General features: G+C 34.0%; 1 protein-coding gene and 1 pseudogene across 1 annotated transcript; both read left to right on the top strand.

The window, feature by feature from the left end:
• The first annotated feature begins 15,172 nt into the window (after window positions 1–15,172).
• Window positions 15,173–17,603, top strand: LOC120180217 (probable trehalose-phosphate phosphatase D). Its single transcript, XM_039185595.1, has 11 exons — window positions 15,173–15,340; window positions 15,450–15,728; window positions 15,843–15,983; window positions 16,063–16,134; window positions 16,235–16,327; window positions 16,470–16,526; window positions 16,617–16,718; window positions 16,870–17,088; window positions 17,177–17,269; window positions 17,382–17,465; window positions 17,500–17,603. The coding sequence occupies exons 2-10, from the start codon at window positions 15,477–15,479 to the stop codon at window positions 17,448–17,450; spliced, it is 1,098 nt and encodes a 365-aa protein (XP_039041526.1). The 5' UTR covers window positions 15,173–15,340; window positions 15,450–15,476; the 3' UTR covers window positions 17,451–17,465; window positions 17,500–17,603.
• Window positions 17,604–23,653: 6,050 nt separating this feature from the next.
• On the top strand, window positions 23,654–25,121 carry LOC120180188 (annotated as a pseudogene).
• Window positions 25,122–25,678: the final 557 nt, after the last annotated feature.

The raw sequence follows: 25,678 nt of genomic DNA, 5'->3' as shown, positions 1-25,678 counted from the left end.
AGCCGAAAATATTAAAAATATTTAATATTTTCAGTTGTGTCTTTCCTTAGCCTTAAATTAGATTTAACATTTTCGGTTACGTCTTTCTTTAGCCTTAAATCAGTTACCATACAACAGAACTACTCATGTATGGGTCATTTTCTATCTATCATAAAAATAAAGAATAAAAAAATACGTTGGTTTGTTTATGCATATCAATTTTTATTTATATATACTGAGTATAGCTCAGAGAATAATCCATTTTAAAATGAACAATATGATATGTTTTAATCTCAACTATCATCTCACAATATGACGAACAAGGTATGGAGCTAAGATTAAACGTTGAGAGTGACAAAATTGTATTATATTAAAAGAACAAAAATCTATCAAATATTTAAATTTAAAAATTGATAAAATCAAAGATCTTATATGATTAATATTTAAACTAAAAATGACCTAGAGTATTATTATACAAAAACAACCAAAATTATATTTTCTTGTAAGTGTTTCCCTTTAAACATCTTGTGCAAACTGATAAAATAATATACGAAGTTCAAATAAATACTGTAAAAAAGCAGGATGAGCAAGACGATATTCGGCTCCACATACATGCATGGTCCCAACTCAAGACTTAATTTACTCGTTTATAGTATGATTAGTGGGGGTCAAGGAGAAGACTTGTTAAAAAATTATTATTGGACGTGGACTCTTTTTGAATGAGTAAATCTCTATAGAAATAGTGCTTACTTTTCGATCAAGAAAACACTCTAGGTAAAGATTTCTTCTTACACAAGAAAAATTCTTCCATAAGAAAACTTCACGATCAGGGAAACTAGTCATCAAAGTATTCAAACTTTTATATCCAAAAACTTTTTCTAAGTGTCGTACAATTAACAAGATCTTCGTTTATTTTATGAGCATCTTATATTCCAAAATTAAACATTAATCAATAGTTCACAATAAAATTATTTAAATAAATAAATATTTGAAAAGATATCGGTGTTAAATTTTATTTGAATCAACGTAGATTTTACACCAACATATTTTTAAATTATGGAAGTAGTATTACCAAAACTTTAAAATTTATATTTTACCAAAATATTGGTTTGATAATAAATGCTGAAATCCTTGATGACCAAAGTTAAAATATTTATAATTTTTTTTCAATAAATGATTTTTGATAAGTTAAAACATGTTAGTCGTATATTTGAGAAGTCAAATTTAGGTTGCTCAAATATATGATAAGAGAGAAAATGACATAATATTATAAATATTAATTCATTTTTATATTAAAATAAAAGGGATGAAATTAAAAGTCTTGAATAAAAAATTAAAGTTGATTTTGGAGTCTACAACACTAGCTAATGTGTGATAAATTTTCAATTTGGATTTAGATACTTTTAGATCGAGATGTCTTCTTACAATACCATCGACTATCAATTAACTTTCTAACACATCTTGACACGTCTCAAGTGAATGTTAAGAACTCAAAATATGCTTGTTTTAACGAAGATAGTTCAATTATAAAATTTCTACAAGTTCAATTCAATGTCTTTTAACAATTAAAATTCTTCTTAATTTTTTCTTAATTGTTTGTAATTAAATCTAGATCAAGACAATTAATTATGATTTTAAATAACTTAGAGTTATATTTATCATTTATTTTATTTTATTAAAAAATTCATATAAGTTAAGAATTATTTTATTTTCTTAAGATATTAGATAAAGTAAGATTTATTTTGTTCTCCTAGGAGAATCAGATTAGTTAAAATTTATTTTATGTTATTAGTTTCATATTTTATTTTTAAAAATACATTTATATATGATCTATCTAAATTTTAAGAATCGATATAGACATGTTTCATATGTGTTTTTGACACAACATAACTCAGTTCAATACAAGTATCTTCCTTCAATAATTTCTTTGAAAGATATTCTTCTTTGTTCAAGATTCAAAGTGTGTAATAATAAGCATTTAGTATTCTTTTTTATTGTATAAGTTGTTAAGGAAAAGATCTTTAGAAGTTAGGCGTTTCAATTTGGACGAACATTTGTCTAAGATAAGATCTCAAACTGAAATGTCATCATATCTAATATTTTTTTTTTTAAGATGTATGTTGTAGAAAAAATAAATAATAAATATAATGTCATGTCTCTATTTTCTTATTGTTTATTGCATTCATACTTAATTATTTATAAAATTATTATTCTTTTTAAATTTTAATTATATTATTTCAATAAAAAATTATTCGACATAGTATTTGCTCACTTTATCATCTTTCTTATATTCTATGGACGAAAGATGTTAGCTGGAGAATTGAATTCCATGTGATGCAGGTGATTCCTTTCCAAAATCATTAGCCATGAATCTCGTACTTTAAAACCATCACATCGGTCAATTTATGAGTAAATACGGCAAATTCTCTCTCTGTATATTTGAGCTAGAAGAAGTTACATTTAATAATAATACTAATTTTATTTAAATTTAATTATTATTTTAAATATACAAATACAAATATTTATTTTCACAGTCTAAATTTTAATTTAATGAATATGATTATTATTATACTATTAAAAAATATTATATTTTAATTTTTGAGTCAATTTTTTTAAATAATATAAATATTATAGTAAAACATAATTTATTTTTAAATAATATTTTGAATAGCCAATTGGACTTTTAGGTAAGTCTGAACTTGGCTTGAATTGAACTTTGTATAAAAAAAATTAAAATATTTTGAGTTATGGTAGTACCAATCAGAAGATTTTTTTTTAACAAGAGAAGTGGTAGTGATTGGACTTATATACAATATTATATATAAATTAAACACGCATAAAATATTGTATTTTTAATATGACTGCATGACCGTAGAGTGGGCATCGTTAGAAAATACACGACATTAACTATATATAAAGAGATTCGTTGAACAACCATTGATCGCGCTAGCAGGGAACTGATGTTACACTTAGGGAAACAGAACTTTCTTAGAATCATTCCCACTTAAACTCTGGGTGCTTTCTTTGGCCATGAATCAATCACAATACTTCTTTGGGTACACTCCTAAATAAATTAAATCTAATATACTTCATTTTTAATTTTAGTTAATTTGCAATTTTTTATGGGATCTTTTTCTCATAAGACTAATGATTAAATAAAGTTTTCATGAAAATTAAAAGAAAAAAATATAGAATTAGAGGCGTAATGTGAAAATTATGAGCCAAAACCGCTGGTGGTATTGATTAAAGTGGAGCTGCTTGTTTCGATAACAGGGGGCGGAGGTGAAAAGATGGAATGCCATTTTTGGCTCAACTTTACGTCTTTCTTCATTATAGACAATATAGAGTGCCCAATAATGAATGCGTTAAAATTTGTAAAATCAATAAAGAAATAAAAAAGGGATATAAATACTTTGTCGTTTCTACAGCTAGACATTATATAAAAAAGATTAGTCTAAAAACGAAAAGGCTTATTTCTTTGACTGTTGCATGCACGTTTCGTAGGAATCATAGAGAAATAATTTATTATAGTTTTGGTTGTTCTACGGGGAGAAGTAAACTCCCATTTGTATTATAGATTTATGATAATAATACTGTCACATTTAATGTATTACATAAAATATTTTTTATAACTGAATATACTCGTTGACAAAATTTAATTCGTACTTGAGATAAACTGAAAAAAATAAATCACCATAGTCGTTCTAAAATGATAGCAAATAGACCCAGTGGTAGATGTATGTTATCAAACTGATCAGAGGCGTGGCTGACCCAGCTTACAATGCACGAAGGCGCAAGACCTCAAAAAACAGAAGTCTCGAAATAGAGTATATCTATCAGTTCTGGTCATTAAGAAATAGAAAAATAGGTATAGAGTAGTGGTTAGATCATTGCGCCCATGACTTTGTTGGTTATAAGTTCGAATCTTGTTAACAAGCAAAATTATTTTTGAAAAAACAATGCAAGTGGGTCTGCTCAGTGTAATAAAGTGAAATAGGCGGTGGCATTGAGTGCGTGATATGCAAATAGAGACCCCTTTACAAGAATTTGCACATAGCCTCCAACAACCTAGCCACGGCCCTGAAACTGATTATGTGTCTACAAATATCATGAATCTCAAATTTCTTTATGATAATTATCTATTTTAAGATGACATTTACTTTAACATTTTATTTGTGTTCATTTCATAAGAAAAAAAATTATATTTTCAACACATATGTTACCCTAAGAAACAATTCTAAATCTGTTACGGAATAAATCACGTGTGAAAACACTTAATGACATTGTTGCATACTTCATCCAAATTTTATAACGAAATCAATTATCATTGGAATTTGAGAATTTAATTAAGTAATTAGGTGAAATTGGGGATTAAATTAAAAGTTCTCAAAACTTGTAGTATTTTTAGACATGAATGAAATTTAGAGACCAAACCCTGAATTTACCCTAGAATGGTTGGTGAGTTTGGTATTATATACGTGCAATTGGTTTCTAAAATTCAGAAACCAATTGCTCCCAAAATTTTCTCCCCCAGCATCATCTTCAAACCACGATCCCGACGCCGTCCGAATTTTGATCATCGTTTTAAAACCACCATCGTGTTCATCATCGAGCGAGAAACAAATCCCTTAAATTAATTGAAGTGAAACGCTGTCAAACGCCGGGAATTTCAAGTCAAAGTCTCGACATTTATTTTAGCACAATCACCGAGAAAATCTTAAATTCGCCGTCGATCGTTGATTCGTTTATGACACCTCCTGCACCATCGTGTTCCTTGTGCCGTTGCGAGTCCGCCGGTGTCATCCTTGGTCTCCGTCGACGGTGGCGCGTGAGGAGGTCAGACGGTCAAAGTTTTCGAATTGTTGAAATCGAGCTCTCCGCCGTTCAAAAATTTGAACCGAGCTTTGAAAGTATCTCGAAATCACTCAAAAATAATTTTTAGAAATTTTCCGTGAATTTTACGCTACCGAAAGATGTCCCACGCGCCGCCACTGCACGTGTAGAAGGTCAAAATGATCGGTTTGACCGGTTGCAACCCGACCCGTTGACCGTTGATCGGGTGCTATTTTGGTAATTATTTGAGAAATGGTGCTATTCTGGTAATTATTTTGAAAAGGTTGCTATTTTCGTAATTTTTTAAAAAAAATGTTAATTTATTAAAATGATTGATCACCTTTGACTAGAACTTTGACCGGCTTTGACCGGTCATTAAACGACCTTTAATCTTTTCCGAGTATACTTATCCTGACATTTTTTTATGTCCCGAATCTATTTTTGGGGTCTGTTTCACACCCAAAAGTCTTCTAATCGTCAGTCAAACCCGTTGACTTTAATTTTAACCAAGAATTCAAATTTTCAGAAAGTCATATTTTATGTGTTTCGACGTCCTGAATCACATTCAGAAGTCCGTTTTTCCAAATTCTGACCCAAAATTCCCGAATCGAGCATGTGAACCCAAAAAGGCTTAGTATTTTAATATTTTGATTATTTATTTGATTTTGGTTAAGGAATTGATTCAATAAAATATTTTATGAAGGTACTCGCGTTTCACCTGAGCGTGGATCAGTTAGGTCTGGAGTTGTTCGTTCGTCAGATCAGCCTGAATCACGTACTACAAGAATTACCCGTAGGTTTCCGTATATTATTTAAATAAAGATTATTTATATTAGGATTCCATTATGGATTTTTCAATTCGTAGGATCTAGCGCTGCCGCAGAGCGTGATCGACAAACCCAGTAATAAACTTCCCTATCTGATTTCTCAGAATGTTACAGGTGTGTTTCATGACAGTGTTATTTTACTGTTTTAAAAATATTATTTGAATTGTTTTAGATTGGTGATAATTCATAATCCTGTTATGACATGATACATGATACTTGATTTCTGAATATTGATTACCTGATATCTGATTTTTGTATTTCGGTATATGATTTTTTTAAGCATGAATTATTCACCAATTTTACTTGAATACATATTTGTTTATTACTGACATTGGGGGGAAATATTGTTGGAGGAAGAATACTTGCAGGCTCCTCGGCTTTGTGCTCAGGGCCTTACTGGACGTGACGGGGTGTATGGTTCTGGGGAACCTACACATTTTGTTCGTGACGGATGGAGGTAGTGTTCATATTTTAAATAAAACAAACATGTTTGATGAAATGATTTTACTGAAATATTTTATTAGTATGTTTTTATACACTGTTTGAAGCACACTGGGCTTTTTAGCTCATTAGATAGTTTTTACCTTTTTCAGATAACAACAGATCGTAAGCTAGTAAATTTGGCATCAGTGGAGATCAACTACTTATTTTGTACGAACGTATATCTCTATATATTTTTCAGTTGTGTTTGGTGACATGTATTTGCTATCGTTTTGGATATATCTGTATTATTTTATTTTGTTCTGTATTATATCTAATGTATTATAAGTTGTTTTAAAAAAAATTCTCTGAATGGGATAGGTGACCACTTAGGTTTGGGTCTAATTTACAGACCGGGTCTGAGGGGTTCCATTTGGTGGTATCAGAGCCAGGTTTTAAACACTCAGACTGTATATGGATCCTAAACTTTGGATTTTTTTAGGGAAGAAAAAAAATATCATCTTATTTTATGATTTAAAGTTCTCTCGAGATCCCTGATGCTAATCTTATATATGTTTCAAACTCCTTCTGTAGAGCCTTATAGATCCAACGATGAGTGCTGCTAAAGGTCGTAGGACAGGACGTGGCCGTGGTCGAGGGCGAGTCGCTCGACCTTCTGTTACGATCGATGATCCGATGTCTCCACGTGATCCTCCTGTTCCGCAAGTAGATCCGACCCTTTCTCATGATGATCAGTTTACTCCTGTGAGAGATCCTCCCGTCATTGGAGATGAAGATACTAAACTGAACGAAGATGTCATTAATAGAGCTATATTCTGCATGTTTCAGAGAGCTGCCAGAGCCCCTAGTAATATGACTACGGTTGAAATTTCAAATTCTTTGGTTACTGCTGGTGTAGTTTCATTCGAGGGTATTACTGGTAGACCTTCGACAGACGCTGAGTATTGGTTGGAGGACACAGAGAGGATTATGGATGAGATGGACCTCAGACCTAAACAGAAGTTGAAGGGGGCCCTAACTATGTTGAAGAAAGAGAGCTTCAGATGGTGGCAATCAATTTATGGTAGTATTCCGAGAAACCAATTAACATGGGATCTTTTCAAGACGCGCTTCCGGAGTCGCTACATCGGAGAGGGATACCTGCAGGAGCGACGTCAGGAGTTTCAGAATCTGGAGCAGCGTAACATGTCTGTTATGGACTACGAGGTTGAGTTCATCCGATTGAGCCGTTATGCTCTTGGACTTGTTGACACTGAGATAGATCGATTCTTGAGGTTCAAGAATAGACTCAGTTATGAGATAAGGAATCGAGTCGCTACCCACCGAAAGAGGAATTTTGATGCATTGGTTGAGATAGCCAAAACTGCTGAGGAAATAGAGAGATTGGGTATAGAGCACAAGAGAGATAGTGATCGAGCTCAAACCCGATTCAGGAGGCCTTATGGTTCTGTTGATTCTTCTACACACCCTAGCAAGAGAGGCAGGGGTGAGTCCTTTCAGAGAGGTGGTAAGAGTGTCAGACTTATTGCATCTGGTTCTTCAACTGTTCAATCTTCTAGACATAGTGGTTCTTTTGGGTCGTAGTCCTTGCCAACATGCGATTACTGTGGGAAACATCATTTTGGGGAATGTAGGATGAAATTGGGCACTTGTTATAAATGTGGGTCTGGTAACCATCATTTGAAGGATTTTCCAGAGATACCTCATTCTGTTCAGACACCAGCTCGTACTCCCGATCGTACTCAGAGTACTGTTCAGACTCCAGCGGTGAGTCATAGTCAGAGCAGAGCACCAGGATCGACTAATAGAGGCCGAGTGTCTCAGAGTATGGGTCCAGTCGAATCTGAGGCCAGACAGACTGTATTGGTTTACACTGCCAGACTTTGACAATATCGTGATGGGCCTAATGTGACTGCATATACTGTTACTATTAATTTAGTTCCTTACTTTGCATTATTTGATAGTGGCTCTACTAATTCCTATGTATCGCATTCCATTTCTGAGGGTTTAAATATTCCTGTTGAGAATACTGAGCATTCGGTGATAGTTCAAAGTCCCTTAGGCAAGTCCATTGTGTTGGATCGTAGTTTTAGAAAGTGTCCTATAGAGATCAACGGGGAGATTTTTTGGTCGACCTTATGGAGTTACCTTTGGAAGAGTTTGATTTGATTCTCGGTGTAGATTGGTTGGACAAACATCGAATAAATATTGATTTTGAGACCAAGAGAGCTGTTTTGAAGACCCCATATAATCGAAAGATTGTAATGATCGGGGAACGTCGTGGATTTCTGACGAATGTTGTATCTGCTTTAGTAGCTGAGAAGATAATCAGGAAAGGTTCCGAGGCATTTCTTGCTTATATATTGGATACTAGGAGTTCTCAATCTGATATTGAAGGCACTCGGATTGTTAAGGAATTTCCCGATGTTTTTCCGGAGGAGTTGTCTAGATTACCACCGGATAGAGAGGTTGAGTTTGAAATTGAAGTCTATTATGGTTCCACTCCAGTTTCAATGGCTCCTTATCGTATGGCCCCAAAGGAGCTTAAGGAATTGAAAATCCAACTCCAGGAGTTGTTGGATAGGGAATTTATCCAACCCAGTGTATCACCATGGGGAGCCCCATTTCTCTTTGTCAAGAAGAAAGATGGGACATTGAGACTCTGTATTGATTATAGGAAACTGAACAAGCTCACGGTTAAAAACAAATATCCTTTGCCCAGGATCGATGATCTATTTGACCAATTTCGAGGGGCTTCTATTTTTTAAAACAAATAGACTTGAGATCTGATTATTATCAACTCAAAATGAAAGACTTGGATATTCGGAAGACTGCTTTCCGTTCTCGGTATGGTCATTATGAGTTTTTAGTGATGTCATTCGGGTTAACAAATGCCCCTACTGCTTTTATGGATCTGATGCATAGGGTGTTTCGACCTTATTTGGACCAGTTTGTAGTTGTGTTCATTGATGACATACTGGTGTATTCTAGAAGTGAAGAAGAATATGAGGAGCATTTCAGGATTGTTCTACAGACTCTAAGGGAGAATAAGCTATACGTTAAGTTGAGCAAGTGTGAATTATGGCTCTGTGAAGTGACTTTTCTTGGACATATTGTTTCTGCTGATGGTATTCGAGTGGATCCAAGCAAAGTGGAGGCTATTCTGAACTGAAAGCAACCCGTGAATGTTTCTGAGATCTGTAGTTTCTTAGGCTTAGCTGGTTACTGTCGTCGGTTCGTTGAGGGGTTCTCCCTTATTGCAGCTCCTCTAACGAAACTATTGAGGAAATATGTTTCATTTGTCTGGTCTGAGAACCAACAAGTTAGCTTTGAGAAATTGAAAATTGTTCTAACTCAAGCCCAATGCTGATTCAGCCTGAATCTGGAAAAGATTTTTTGTCTACAGTAATGCTTCTCACTTTGGATTAGGATGTGTTTTGATGCAAGATGGGAAGGTTGTCACTTATGCTTCGCGTCAGTTAAAGCCGTATGAACGTAACTATCTTATTCACGATCTGGAGTTAGCTGCTGTGGTTTTTCCTTTAAAGATCTGGAGACACTACCTATACGGAGAAAAATGTTATATTTATATTGATCATAAGAGTCAGAAGTATCTGCTTACTCAGAAAGAATTGAATTTGAGACAGCGTCGCTGGTTGGAGCTTCTAAAGGACTATGATTTAGAGATAGAATATCATCCAGGGAAGGCTAATGTAGTGGCAGACGCCTTGAGCCGTAAGGCGATATCAGATCTCAGAGCCTTATTCGCCAACATGAGTTTATTTGATGATAACAGTTTGATAACAGAATTGTAGGTTAAACCTACTTTGGCCGAGGAGATTAAGATCAAGCAACTTCTGGATATCTCATTGCTTTCCATTATTGAACAAGTTAAGCAAGGAATGAGTTCAGAGTATACTGTGGATCAGGATGGTATTCTGTGTTTCCATGGTCGTTACTGCGTCCCTAAAGATGATAAGTTGAGACGGGTTATTCTTCAGGAGGCTCATAGTAGTCATTATGCTATGCATCCTGGCAGGGACAAAATGTACAATAATCTCAAAGAGTGCTACTTCTGGACTGGTATGAAAAAGAATATTTCAGATTTTGTGGCGAAATGTTTGACTTGTCAGCAGGTTAAGGCAGAACACCAACATCCATCTGGATTGTTACAGTCAATTAAGATTCCTGAGTGGAAATGAGAGCGCATTACAATGGACTTCATTACTGGTCTTCCTCTGACTCCTTCCAAAAAGGATTCTATTTGGGTGATTGTTGATCGACTCACCAATTCAGCGCACTTTATCCCTATCTAGATTAATTATTCTCTAGATAAACTGGCTAAGTTGTACATTTCTGAGATTGTTAGACTTCATAGTGTACCGTTGTCTATCATATCTGTCGAGATCCGAGGTTCACTTCCAGTTTCAGGAAAGTTTTGCACGAGGCTCTGGGTACTCGTTTGAATTTCAGTACAACTTTTCATCCTCAGACTGATGGACAGTCTAAACGAGTTATTCAAGTGTTGGAGGATATGTTACGGGGTTGTGTGATTGATTTCTGTGGTAGTTGGGAAGATTTCTTATCGTTAGCTGAGTTTGCTTACAATAATAGTTATCAGGTGAGTATTCGCATGGCACCGTACGAGGTTCTGTATGGACGTAGATGTCGTACTCCTATATGTTGGACTGAGTTGCATGACAGAAAAACTTTGGGTCCAAACTTGGTTCGAGAGACCGAATATACTGTCAGATTGATCCGTGATCACTTAAAAGAGGCATTTGATAGAAAGAAATCATACGCAAATAAGCGATGTAAGGATATCGAGTTTGAGGTTGGAGATAAGGTTTTTCTCAAGGTATCCCCATGGAAGAAGGTATTGAGATTTGGACATAAGGGTAAACTGAGTCCGCGATTTATTGGGTTGTATCATATTTTGAAGAAAGTTTGACATGTTGCTTATCAACTTGGGTTGCCTCCCCAACTCAGTCGTATTCATGATGTTTTTCATGTGTCTATGTTGAGGCGATACCGTCCAGATCCGGATCACATCATTCAAGTTGATGAGGTAGAGCTGAGACCTGATTTGTCATATGAGGAATAGCCTATTCAGGTTTTATAGAGGGATGAGCGAGTTCTTCGGAATAGGCGTATTCCAATGGTCAAATTTCAGTGGAGTAATCGTAGCCCCCCAGAAGCTACTTGAGAGACTTTGGAGTCAATGGAGGCTCAATTTCCTCATCTATTTTCATAAAGTAAATTTCGAGGACGGAATTTCTTGTAGAGGGGGAGAATTGTAACAACCCAAAAAAATTATATATATATATATATAAAGTTCTCAAAACTTGTAGCCTGTTTTAGAGATGAAGGAAATTCAGGGATCAAGCCTTGAATTTACCCTAGAATGGTTGGTGAGTTTGGTATTATATACGTGCAATTGGTTTCTGAAATTCAAAAACCAATTGCTCCCAAAATTTCCTCCCCCAACACCATCTTCCAACCACGATTTCGGCGTCGTCCGAATTTCGATCGTCATTTTGAAACCACTATCGTGTTCATCATCGAGCGATGAACAAACCCCTTAAATTAATTGAAATGAAAAGCTGCCAAACGCCGGGAATTTCAAGTCAAAGTCTCGATGTTTTTTTAGCACAATCGTCGAGAAAATCTTAAATTCACCGCCGATCGTTGATCCGTTTACGACACCTCCTGCACCATCGTGTTCCTTGTGCCGTTGTGAGTCCGCCGGTGTCATCCTTGGTCTCCGTCGACGGCGGCGCGTGAGGAGTGAGACGGTTAAAGTTTTCGATTTGTTGAAATCGCACTCTCCGCCGTTCAAAAATTTGAACTGAGCTTTGTAAGTATCTCGAAATCACTCAAAATAATTTTTAGAAAATTTTCCGTGAATTTTACGCTGTCGGAAGACGTCCCACACACCCCCACGCGCTACCACTGCTCGTGAAGAATGTCAAAATGACTGGTTGCAACCCGACCCGACCCGTTTACCCGACCCGTTGACGGGTGCTATTTTAGTAATTATTTGGGAAATTGTGCTATTCTGGTAATTGTTTTGAAAATGTTGCTATTTTTGTACTTTTTTTTAAAAAAAATGTTAATTTCTTAAAATGGTTGACCACCTTTGACCAGAACTTTGACCGGCTTTGACCGATTATTAAACGACCTTTAATCTTTTCCGAGTATACCTATCCTGATATTTTTTGACGTTCCGAATCTATTTTGGGGTCTGTTTCACCAAATTCGAACCCGAAATACTTCAAATCGTCAGCCAAACCCGTTGAATTTAATTTTAACCAAGAATTCAAATTTTCGGAAAGACATATTTTATGTGTTTCGACGTCTTGAATCTGATTCCGAAGTCTGTTTTGCCAAATTCTGACTCGAAATTCCCGAATCGAGTGAACCCAAAAATGCTTAGTATTTTAATATTTTGATTATTTATTTGAGTTTTGGTTAGGGAATTGATTCAATAAAATATTTTATGAAGGTACTCGTGTTTCACCTGAGCGTGGATCAGTTAGGTCTGAAGTTGTTCATTCGTCAGATCAGCCTGAATCGCACACTACAATAATTACTCGTAGGTTTCCGTATATTATTTAAATAAATATTATTTATATTAGGATTCCAATATGAATTTTTTCAATTCGTAGGATCTAGCGCTGCCGCAGAGAGTGATCGACAAACCCAGTAATAAGCTTCTCTATCTAATTTCTCATATTGTTACATGTGTGTTTCATGACAGTGTTATTTTACTGTTTTAAAAATTTTATTTGAATTGTTTTAGATTGGTGATAATTCATAATACTTTTATGACATGATACATGATACTTGATTTCTGAATATTGATTACCCGATATATGATTTATGTATTTCGGTATATGATTTTTTTAAGCATGAATTATTCACCAATTTTACTTGAATACATATTTGTTTATTACTGACATTGGGGGGAAATATTGTTGGAGGAAGAATACTTGCAGGCTCCTCGGCTTTGTGCTCAGGGCCTTACTGGACGTGACGGGGTGTATGGTTCTGGGGAACCTACACATTTTGTTCGTGACGGATGGGTTAGTGTTCATATTTTAAATAAAACAAACATGTTTGATGAAATGATTTTACTGAAATATTTTATTAGTATGGTTTTATACACTGTTTGAAGCACACCGGGCTTTTTTAGCTCATTATATAGTTTTTACCTTTTTTCAGATAACAGTATACCGTAAGCTAGCAGATTTGGCATCAGGGGAGATCAACTATTTATTTTGTACGAACGTATATCTCTATATGTTTTTTAGTTGTGTTTGGTGACATGTATTTGCTATCGTTTTGGATATATCTGTATTATTTTATTTTGTTCTGTATTATATCTAATGTATTATAAGTTGTTTTAAAAAAAATTCTCTGAATGGGATAGGTGACCACTTAGGTTTGGGTCTAATTTACAGACCGGGTCTGAGGGTTACATTTATAATGAAATTTTGATGCATGGTCATTTCATTTATCTTCAGTTAAACTATTATCTGATACGTTTATAATATTTTTTTTTCTTCTATGAACAAATTTAATCTATTATAATATATAACGATATATATGAACTTTTTTTTAGGATTGAATATATTAACAATACAAATTTTTATATGTTAATAGGTATAAATAAAATTTAATAGTGAATATAATCAATGAAATAAATAACTGACATAAAAATTTTAAATTTGAGAGTAGACACTTATTCACCTTTAACCTAATATGAATCAAACAATGATCACATCCATTATTCATTTATTTAAAATATTAATTAATAACATATGACGATAAACTAAAACTGTATACAATAAACTTCGCAATGGAATAATTTCTCATAATATCATCCATAGATTTTGTATTTATATTGATTCACCTATACAAGTTTATATATTTATAATAAATAAGATTATGCAATTCATTAAAATAAAATATAATAATGAAATTAACTATCCACATTTTACATTAAATGTATATATATTTTTTATTTTACACCATATACATGCTAAGTTTTCACTATTTATATTATTAATTAAGTCTTTTAACTAAATTTGATGTTATAAGTTAACCGAACATCAATTCAATTAAAAAATATAATAAAATCTAAACTATTAAATACTTTTCAATTATAATATTTTCATTTGATTTTACAATCTTTTAAATCTAATTTTTGGTTTGAGATTTTAGCTTTTATTTCTTATCAAAATATTAATAAATACTTTTTTTATTAATATGAGATAAGTAAACAATAATATATGTTCAAAGATTCTAAATTATTTCACATTAAACGCTCATACCCCTAATATTCCTGATACTCAAATCTAAAACCTCTAGAAATATTATCAATTTCTTAATCACTGAAGTCGTTTGGTTCATACAATATTAATAAATACTTAACTAGACTAATTCAATCATTTCATCTTAAATATTATGTTAAGTAAAAACGCATGATTTAAATAAAAGTTCGAAGTAAATTAAATTATATAAATGTAAATTACCCTCACTTTTGTAGATGTACTATTTTATAGCTTTCTTTTAGCTTGTACTTGCTATTTCAACAATATTATTCGGTTGACAACTCTTACTTTTCCTCGGGTCATTTTACTAAACTTTAGGCACAATGGCCTAAGCATGCTTAATACCCAAATGGAAAATATTATACGACGTGTTATGTAAAAACTCAAAATCCGTAAATCAATAAAATTTACCCAGGAGTTGATGGATTCACCATTTTCAGGATGTGGTAGAATGAGTTTTGTTTCCAGATATTTAGAAATCAATAGAAATGCCACTGACAGCATCAAAACCCAAATAATTCTACCTTCGTATTGCCAAGCTAAAAAGCAAGCAGTGGCCTTTAAGTGGAACAAGACAGTTTAATCCTTAAACACAAGAAGTGGGGGACCAAATGTACATTTGGCCACCCAAGTTATGGCTGTTTCGTCGCTTTGTGTCAAACCAGGTTTTTCAATTGACTAGACTAACCCCTCCGTTTCTTTTGCGACTTGTTGAGTCAGTGTTGGTGCGCTTCTGTGGCTTTCGTCTTTTCATTTCAATATTTATTATTTTTCTCTTTATTTATCTGTTTTTTTTTGTTCTCCTCTCTATGCATTTGCTTATTTAAAAACCTACCATTGGCTGTCTTCGTTGTCCTAAGATCTCACACATTGCCATCTTCTCTGCTTTCTTTCAGACTCTGTTTCTCTCTATACTCTCTTCAGGTATCAACGCTAGCCATTTAATTTGAAGTTATATCATTTATTGTGCTTTTATTTGGCCATATCTGGGTCTAAAGTTTTGTTATTTTTTTCCTGAAAAAATATGCCTTAGATAAACCAGAAGAAGCTAAGGGAAAAAATGGCTAACCAACAAAATGTAGTGGTTCTTGATGTGATATCGCGTGGAGTTAGGAATGTGTTGCCTCCATCATCTCTTCCAGTGCCCAAGTCCTTTTCACCTCAAGACCTTAAGATGCTACTGATGAAGAAGTTGGAAACTGAAAAAGGAGGGGCTAAAATCAATGCCTGGTTGGATTCCATGAGAGCTTCTTCTCCAACTCGTATCAGGGCTTCTTCCTTACCAGAAACCGACGACCGAAGCTCCTGGATTGTAGGTTCCATTTCTCCATCAAAAATCGTTACTTCAACGAATTCAATTCCTCAGCCGTTGTTATTGTTACTGATTAATGATTGGTGACCCTTTGTTTTTCATCCTATCTTTTAGGTTCATCATCCCTCGGCTTTGAGCATGTTTGAGCAAATAGTAGCTGCATCAAGAGGGAAACAGATTGTCATGTTTCTTGATTATGACGGCACATTGTCTCCTATTGTCGAAGACCCGGATCGAGCTTTCATGCCTAAAGAGGTTAATATCTTCTTACTCCTCACTAAAGTTGTTTATCGGATATAAAACTCATACTGATTCCTTCTTGGTCTCGAATCAGATGAGAGCAACCGTAAGAGATGTGGCGAGATATTTTCCGACAGCAATCGTGACCGGAAGGTGCAGAGACAAGGTACATTACAGTACTACCGTCATCTTACGGTTCATATACCTCATGCTCGATTAATACAAAGACGGACAATGTTGAATTGAATTTGTTTCTGATGATACAGGTTTACAGCTTTGTGAAATTAGCTGGACTTTATTATGCTGGTAGCCATGGTATGGACATCAAGGGACCATCTAAAAGTTGCAAATACAAGAAAGTAAGAGCATCAATGCACTTGTGTAATTTCACTCGCATATTGTACTTTTTTTAGCCCCTTTTACTCACCGTAAAAAAAAATCGTTCTTTTTTCTTTCCTTGGATGCTTCTAATTTTACTGTCAACCTCCGTGTGTTATTTAGGGTAATGAGGGAGTTCTTTTCCAGGCTGCCAGTGAATTCTTGCCCATGATTGATGAGGTTTTTGTCTCCCACCATCTAATTTCATATCAGAAATCTAAAAAGAAACAATCCATATTAAGCAAATTTCTTTAGCTTTTAAATTTCCAGGTTTACAGAGTTTTGGTAGAGAAAACAAAATCCATTCTAGGAACCAAAGTGGAAAACAACAAGTTTTGTGTCTCCGTACACTTTCGCTGCGTCGATGAAAAGGTACACAGCAAGCCATCTTTTGTCTTCCATTACGATTAATTTTATTGTGCAATCATTTAGAAAGATCATATCTGTTTTGAAATCGGAATAAAACATAAATTCGGCTTCCGGGATTTCACGGCTAATCTCACAGATTTGTTGTCATTGGCAGAGTTGGGTTTCCCTAGCCGAACAAGTTAGATTGGTGCTCAATGACTACCCTCAGCTTAAACTAACTCAAGGCAGGAAGGTATTAGAGATCCGACCCACCATCAAATGGGACAAAGGAAAAGCCCTTGAATTTTTATTGGAGGCTCTAGGTTATGCCAATTCAAATGATGTTTTACCGGTCTACATTGGCGATGATCAAACCGATGAAGATGCCTTCAAGGTTAGATTTAACTATATAAAAAAATACATGTCGTACAATTGAGTTTCTAAGTCAATTTGTAATTAAACACATTACTTTTAATGAACAGGTTTTACGCGAAAGAAGGCAAGGGTTTGGTATTCTTGTTTCCAAATTACCCAAAGAAACAAATGCTTCATATACTCTCCAAGAACCTTCTGAGGCAACATTACTAAACTTAGCTTCCATTTCTTGCTTTATTCTGATAATGTTTTCTGGTTAATTTTGGGCCAACTTTTAAAATATATTTTTTGTTTGTTACCATGCTTTTACAGGTTAATGAGTTTTTGAGGCGTTTGGTGGACTGGAAAAAGTTGTCACCCAGAGCTGCTAAATGTGCTTAGTTTTACGCATTATGTTTAAACCCCACCCTACATATATGATTAAAGCCTCGGAGGGTGGAAGCAATTAATTAATAATGTATTTTCTCGGTCTATAGAGAGAGCTCCCAATTGTAATTAGCTAACTACCATCATGTTCAAGAGGCTGTAATTGAAGGGGGGGGAATGAGCCAAAACAAGAATAATTCCATAGTTTTGGAAAATCTTTGAACTATTTCTCTCTTTCTCCTTTTATCATTTCAAAATAGTCATTTGTTTATGAGTTATTCTCGTATATGTTGACCATCAAAATACATTAGTGTATTCTATAAGATAAATGCTAGCAGTTCACGTTTCTTATAAAGATACAACTGACCCCAACGCCACGTTTTATCTGAAGCGAACAGACATTCAGAATCTACACATCCATTGGTTCTTTTTTCCCTGTTCAAGCAACATGCAAGTACAGTATAAGGGTTTAATTATACAAGTTATATTATCGAGGTGACCATATAATAATTATTAGTTTCTTTTACAATATTGTTTATTAACCTCTTTTACATTTATAATACTTCACCAATGTGGACAAGACACGTCGTTGATTTCTTAGTTTTAAGTGCTTAATTAGAGGGAAACCCTACAAACGGGGACTTAATCCATGTGGTTACTAAACTAACTGATGGATTAGCATTAATTTGCCCTAACTTGGCCATTAAATATTTGAAATGTCAGCTTCATGTTTCAAGCATATGATCGTGGGAGGAAAAAAACAAAGGAAAGAGAGAAAGAACAAAACATTAGTTGGAAGAAGAAACATCAAACTCAAAACTTATTAGAGTATGAACATTTGGAGTTTTCCTGAATAAGTTCATGCAAAGGGAATCCAACATTGATAATAACAGCAAACACAAACTTGTATTTGAAAACGTTGTTGAAGTTGGGAATCCCCCACATTCATTACAACAAAAATAATGGTGTGAGCATCTCTTTTAACAGTTGTAAAGATACCAAAAGATTACGTGTATTCTCCTGCATTAAGATTTCAATATTTAGGGTTTATAATTAGATTTGCTCCATCAAAGGAACAATCTTTTTTCTCCCTTTCCAATGGCTAATAATTAATGTATACAAGCTGTTGATGTTTCGCAAATTTCATCAATCGACGGCTCTACTCATTTGCCAGGGAAAATTATAATTTTCCTTTTATGGATAAAGCAAACACCGTATAAATTGGAAGAGCATCCACTCTTTTCTTCTCTCAATTTTATGTGCAGGAATTTCCCACTTTGGGAGGAATTTTCCTTTATATACGAACTCGGGTACTATAAAGTCCTCCATTGCAATTTAAGACATAATTGTACATTTTACACTCACTTTGCAATTATTCTCATTCGTGACTTAATTGGATTCTATGGAATACGAACCCTTTAATCATTGAATAAATGCACATATTGATGGCTAACCTCGCCAAATACAAACAAAACATTAATGGAAAACAAATAAAGAAAAAATAAAGGCATTGATTTTCGTTTGAATATTACTAGTTTTAATCTTATTTAACAGCCTTTTATCCAAGTTTAACTTATCCAAGAATTGGACATTTTGAACCATTACTCAAATACTAATCAAAAGCTCAATCATAGGTAATAATACCAATGAGAACAAACTTTTAGAATAAGATATGGTCAATGACAGAGATATTAGATATGAAAATAATAGATTTATTTAGAAAGAAACTATCCATACTTTCACAAAATATGTTTATAATTATTGAAATTAATATATATCCTAACGAAAATTTATTAGTATATTTTTACATCACAAGGACCCAAAGCTTCTTATAACTTCCAACCTCCATAGAAATTATTGAAGCCACCTGCCATGAATATTATATATATTAAAAACCCTAGTTTTGGACAGCAAACTAATACTTAACACTGCAAAAATTTTAAAAAATGATTATGGAGAATTGGCACCATTGCAGGGCATAAGGGAGGTGTATAAAATACAATTATTGTATCTTTAAGCAGATATTAAAAAATGTACAGATACAAGAAGAGAGCTTTTGTTTTTTCAGTTTAACAGAAACACAGTCTAATTGGGCGAGGGACCTTATTATTGATCTCTAAAACATTAAACAAATGAGGTATGAGATCTGTGCATGTTTAAGATACTAGGGAGTGAAGACTTGGGGGCTGACCAACAAGTATAGATGGCTAAACTATTGGTCAGTTGGATTTGAAAGAACCCCGATTAAAAAGGAATCTTTAAGTAGTATTTTTTAACAATACGAGTGATTATATATGTTCAAAATCTTTTTTATCTATTAATAACACATATACACCCTACAAACGTAATTGTTCGAACCTAAACTTATAGGGAGAACAACACTACACTCTTTTTTACTACTAAGAACATTTGATGGGTTCAAACTTGAAATAGTTTATATATATTTTTTATAATGGAGTATAATTAATCTTGTATATTCAATGGTTATATTTTACAAAAATGTTAGGTGGTGAAAAGGATGGGATGCCCACTACTAGGTCAAGAGGAGTTGGAATCCACTCCAAGTGCTTTCATTTTAACAAGACATGGATTTTTAATGGGGACATCCAACAATTATGCTTTCAAGACATGAATCCGGCTCTTTAATACGTGTAAAGCAAGGTACCACTATATTTGAACCCATCATTAGATCTTTAAAACTCAAAATAAGTAATGCAGAAGCTCCAATTATTGTAGGAAAAGAAACCAATTCACCCTCATTATTGATCCCATTTTGATTAAACTATTGGGGATCATTTACAGGGAGACTCTACTTCTCTGTCTGATGCATTAAAATATGCATCTGGTTTTGAGATGTGCTTGTTCCCTAGAAAAGGGTCCTGTAAGCCTGTACGATGTAGCATTTGTTTTTACAGGAGAAGATGGTCCCCGACTAGAGGGCCGAGCAAAGTAAGGGTTGGTGCTATTGGGAATGTGAATAATACTCATGAGAAGGTGCTTTCAACATTTCTTATAATAATATATAATCGGATTCCCCATCCTGATGACCTTGAGGGAGGGAGCAAATTTATCAGGTGTTTGTACATTAGGGTTGTTGCTTTGATCGCACCCATCATCATTACAGTAAAAATGATTACTTCCACCTGACAGAGAACAAAGAGCCAACAGATCTACTATTCTCCTACTATGCAAATGTGAAAGCCTGGCATAAACAACTCCAGGAATTATAATTTATAAAAAGAGACAAGGCAAATGCATATAGAAACTGGGATTTTAGTGCTTTTAGTTGTATTTTTGGACTTGTTTAAACCAACGATGGGGGCCTGTTCACCATTCCAAGTTTTGTATGATGATTAAAATTGACTCAGAAAAGGGTCCCCATTCCCCACCTTTAAAGCGGTTCAACTTTTCTAGTATTTGTATGCATATGCATACACATACAGGCACCTGGACTTTGATTGATAAGCTGATAATTGGTGGGAGAAGATGGATATGTTTCTATACTATAAGTCTTGAATTGTAGCCTAGTGCTTCTTTTTCATCTTTTCTTGTACATAAAAAAGAGATCAGAAAGAGAGAAATAGAGCATGCATTTCTTTATGTATCGATAACTTTATTCATATAATTAGAGGGCCAAAGCACTTGAATCTGGAATGACTGTCCTTTGTATATCAATCTTATACGTTTATCAAGAACAAAAATCAAAGCAGTAATTTTTGGAAACCACAGTCAAAACATTTACAACACAAAATTCAGATGAGTTGCTTTAATTTCCATTGTTATTTCTTAGAATTCTGGCATCAATAGTTAAACTTCGAGTCTTAAAAGAGTTGAGAATATCTTATTAAATTAATCAATAATTAGAGAGGTCCTTTTTTAATTAAAGTTAAAAACAATGGAGAAATGCACACCATAATGATATGTTTCTAGTCAGGAGTACATTATGATAAAATCATTGGGCTTTGTGTTAAGGTACTTACACATGCAAATTCCATATGAACTGATTTGTATTATTTATGCTACAGTTTGTCGGTTGCATGCATGTTGATGACAGTAGAAAACTTAATCAATGGTCTAAATAAAGGGCATGGCTCACTGGACTGGATGCCTGTAGCAGTTTATAATCATTTATCCAAATCAGTGCAGGCTACCGGTGATTTGATATACAGATCAGACCAATGGGTATTTGTAATTGAACCCGTTTTCAATCTGTCTAAAGCCCAACCCAACAAAATTTATAGTTAGACTGGGCTGATAATGCTCTTTTCCCCCAATGACAAAGTCAGTGTTATTGCTTATCTATATATCTTGGTAAAGGAAGGGAAGGATTACACGGGTTTAACCATAGGATTAATATTAATCAAGATTAAACCAATGTTTTTCTATTACATTATAGGATTAATTAACTTTTTTATCAATATTAAATTTAGTTATTTTTTACATCTAATTAAAAAAAAGTCTCAAATGAGATATTTTGTATAATTTGTATGTTAATGTTATATGTTTGTGTCTCCAGATATATATATAACTTTTACATGTTAAGAAATCATTTTATGTAATATATATATATATATGTTAAAACATAAAATGATCGAGTACCGACATTTTATAATTTTATATAGTTTTGTATATTAATTTTATTTCAACTTTATATTTTTTATTTAATTTTTTATATTAAATAAATATTATATTTAAAATTTAATCTGATAATTTGATCTATAATAATGGATATATTCTAGTTATAATAATAGCCATCATAATAATTGCAATTTTTTTATTTGATTGAGTAAAAATATGATTAAGTTGCTAAATCAGAAATTAATAGTGAAAAATTATTCGACACATTGTCATGAAAAAAATTCTGTATAGACTAAAAAAATTAAAACAAAATCGTGAATACATTGTGCATACACTATACAGTAAGTATAAAGGAAAATAAATAAAGCATATGCTATACAACTATTATAGTGCCATTGTCTTCTAGTAGACAGACGGTGGGACATTGATTAAGTTGTTAGAGTGAAGCAGATTTGCTCTGAACCTTAGACGATCAGTTTTCTTAGTTCCGAGATTCTGTGTCCCAATGACTTTTGTAGCAGGCAATGCTCATGGGTAGCAAATAGTAAGTGTACGTTCATTCAATGTATTACTTTTTAGCATCAAACATGTCGCGTGAATTTAACAAAGACCAATTGAATACGCAGTACATGTTACAGATAAATATAATGATAAAAATGATTGCTTCTTAGGCGTCTTCACAGTTATTGAATCATATGGTTTGCATTATGAAAGAACAGCCACTTCGTTTAAGCATAGTTTCATAAATTAATTAGTTCAAAAACATTTCATGGGATTTTTCATTAAACAAAAACGCTGAAACTCCTATACGGTGGCTGATGGCCAAACACATTTGACAAGTAATATTATTTTTCCAAATGCCGTGAGAAATAGGTGATTATTTCTGGAAAAAAGAAAACATCAGAGAAAAGCACAGTGTAAACGCGAATAGTGTAGCTAATTTTAGAAAATGGGTCGCTTACCCCACCAATGATGACTATAAATCATAAAGAAGAGAGTTTGATGGTAGTATTGTCTATGCTTCTCTTCCCATCATGGAAAGGAATGTCGTAAACATAAAGCTAAAGAAAGAAAGTCTAATCCTAACGCAACGCAAAGCTGTTTAGTGGATGGACCCTCTGCTCTCGAGTGCAACTCATTATATCTTCCCAACCTTTTCGCCCTATTCCTTAATTACTTTCGGCTTCTTTTTCTCCTAACTTACCATTTTCCTTTGCTCTAAAACACCATGGGAATTACTGGGGATTGGGTAGTTGTTGTAGTTATCTACTTCTATGGACACTTATGGCATATGGAATTAGAATTGTGAATGACACAAGTTATTTGATTTAATTCAGTCAAAAATTGATCAGTACTCTATTCGAGTTTAAATTTTGTGAGTCAGAGTCAAACTCAACAGTATTTGAGCATGACTTGACTAGCCTGGAATAAATTGCATGGTCTCACAAGTTGAGGGTATGATTGGATCATGAAACAAAGCTCGTGGGCTTTAACCCTTCCTTTTTTCACATTATGTATATTGAAAAGAGGAGAAAAAGCAATGGCCAAGAAAGAAGTTCACTTCCCTATTTTGAAAGAGAGCGGAAAGGAGAGAAAATTTAACAGACAGTAGGTTGCAGTAAAGAGACAAAAAAAAAAAAAAAAGGGCACAGGAAAAGCAAGGAAAGCTGTCGACCCCTCTCCTTTCTTCTTTAAAAAACATGACACAAGCAAATTTATTTATAAACAAAACACAACCAAATACAATGTTCATTGTCCAACATCAACTGAAACTTAGCAAAGAGAATAAGAGAGAGACAACACAAAGGTGGTCATGAAAGGAAGAGAAACCAAAGGAGCTCCTTTGGCAGATTTGTTAGTATGTTTCCCATCTCGAGCCCAACTTACACTAATGCCGCCAAAGAACATTTATAGTCCTGCAAGGCCCTCAGAACCCAACAAGCGCCACCACCACCGTCTCCTTAAGAAATCAAGCACCAGAAATGGAGGCGGCCAAGCTAGCCGTCTTCTATGGGCTACAAACAAGCAAATGGGATCCGAGATCACGGAACCCACCTCCCCGAAAGTCACGTGCGCCGGACAGATCAAACTCGGGTCTAAAACAAGCTCATGCAAAAGCTGGCAATCCGTCATGGAAGAGATTGAAAGAATTCACAACAACAGGCTACACAGAAAGAGACGTAGTTGGGTGGAGTCACTTGGTTTTAAGAAAGAAGTCATGCACTTCTTAACATGTTTGCGGTCCATTCGTTTCGATTTCCGCTGTTTCGGGTCTTTTCCACAATCCGATATCATTACTGATGATGAAGACGAAGATGAAGAATACCAAGAAAACGACAACTGCGTACAAGGCAATGAGACATCAAGAACCATCTTTTCGAAATGGTTCATGGTCCTGCAGGAGGATCAAAGGAACTGGTTTTATAAACAAGAAGACAAAGAAAAAGAGAGCTCCCTTGATCATGTTGATGATAAGCCAGAAGTTCCACCTGCAAATGCTCTCTTGCTCATGCGATGTAGGTCGGCTCCTGCTAACAGCTGGTTAGAATATAACAGGGTGGAAGAGGAGGAAAACGTAGAGAAAGATGAGGAGGAAGAGGGAGAAAAATTAAAAGAGCGTAAGAGGAAAGACGAGGGGAAAAGAAAGAATTTGAGGTCTTTAATGGAAGAAGAAAGGAAGAAGATGAAAGAAAGCTTAGTGGTGATGAAATACGACCCTGATTTCTACAAAATTTCAAATGATGTAGTCCAAGAGACATGGCTTGTTGGTGGAATGAAAGATCCATTATCCCCGAAGTCGAAGTTGGAAGAGATGATTTATATTCTCCCCGGTGACTACTCTATTTTCATAGTTTTCACTTCATAAATTCTTTGTTTGTGCTTTATTTTGAACCAATTCTCCCCATCTGAGTTCTCTTTTGAGAACTGGGAATTCACTACCTTAAAGTTTACCTTTGGAATTTTGATATGTTTCATTGTCATGTATGGGTTGATAGTTATATGTATTCAATTTGTGCCTCATATTCTGTACAGCTTTCCTTTTTCTTTCAAATGGAAAACATTTTGCTGCAATTAATTTTTGCTATGCTATTTAAATTTTTGTGTGGTTCTTGCTTCTCTTGAATTTTTCTTCTTCTTTAAACCCGTAGTTTTTACATGCTAGAGTTATTTTCATTTCTGGGTTCATCTGTAATTAATGTGAGTGATGAATTAATCAGACCAGACTTTTTATCTATAGAAGATAATTGCATACTTGGTTGCGCCAGAAGAAATCGGAAAGTAGGCTACGGTGTTGAATCGATCGAATGAAAACCTTAAGACAGGGGTTAGACATGTTGACAAAATCATGGGGGTAAATAAAATATATAACAGACATGTTTCTTTGTTTGATTAAAATCATGTTTTAGGATATTCATTACTCATTTGCTCTAATAACTTTATTTCTTGGGGATTGTTAGACTACATGATTAGCAATCGGATGATGCTGTCACGTTCGGCAATCACAAATGAGTATCGTTAATGATAAATACTATTAAATTAATTTATAAAATATAATTATAAATTAATTAAAAATCTAAATATATTTTAATTAAAATATAATATTTATATAAAACATTAGTTTTTAGGTTAAACTATACCATTAACCACCTAATTATTTACCTCTT

Source organism: Hibiscus syriacus, unplaced genomic scaffold (genome assembly GCF_006381635.1).
Source record: "Hibiscus syriacus cultivar Baekdansim isolate YM2019G1 unplaced genomic scaffold, ASM638163v2 tig00112491_pilon, whole genome shotgun sequence".
Classification (NCBI taxonomy): domain Eukaryota; kingdom Viridiplantae; phylum Streptophyta; class Magnoliopsida; order Malvales; family Malvaceae; genus Hibiscus; species Hibiscus syriacus.
Note: the sequence above shows the minus strand (reverse complement) of the source record. Positions and strands in the feature narration are given on the sequence as shown.

Bases quoted from the DNA above. Each gene is read 5' to 3' on its own strand.
- LOC120180217 (XM_039185595.1), top strand. From the start codon at position 15,477: ATGGCTAACCAACAAAATGTAGTGGTTCTTGATGTGATATCGCGTGGA. The intron at 16,135-16,234 runs GTACATTACAGT...CTGATGATACAG, and splicing joins CCGGAAGGTGCAGAGACAAG to GTTTACAGCTTTGTGAAATT. The intron at 16,719-16,869 runs GTACACAGCAAG...TGTCATTGGCAG, and splicing joins TTCGCTGCGTCGATGAAAAG to AGTTGGGTTTCCCTAGCCGA.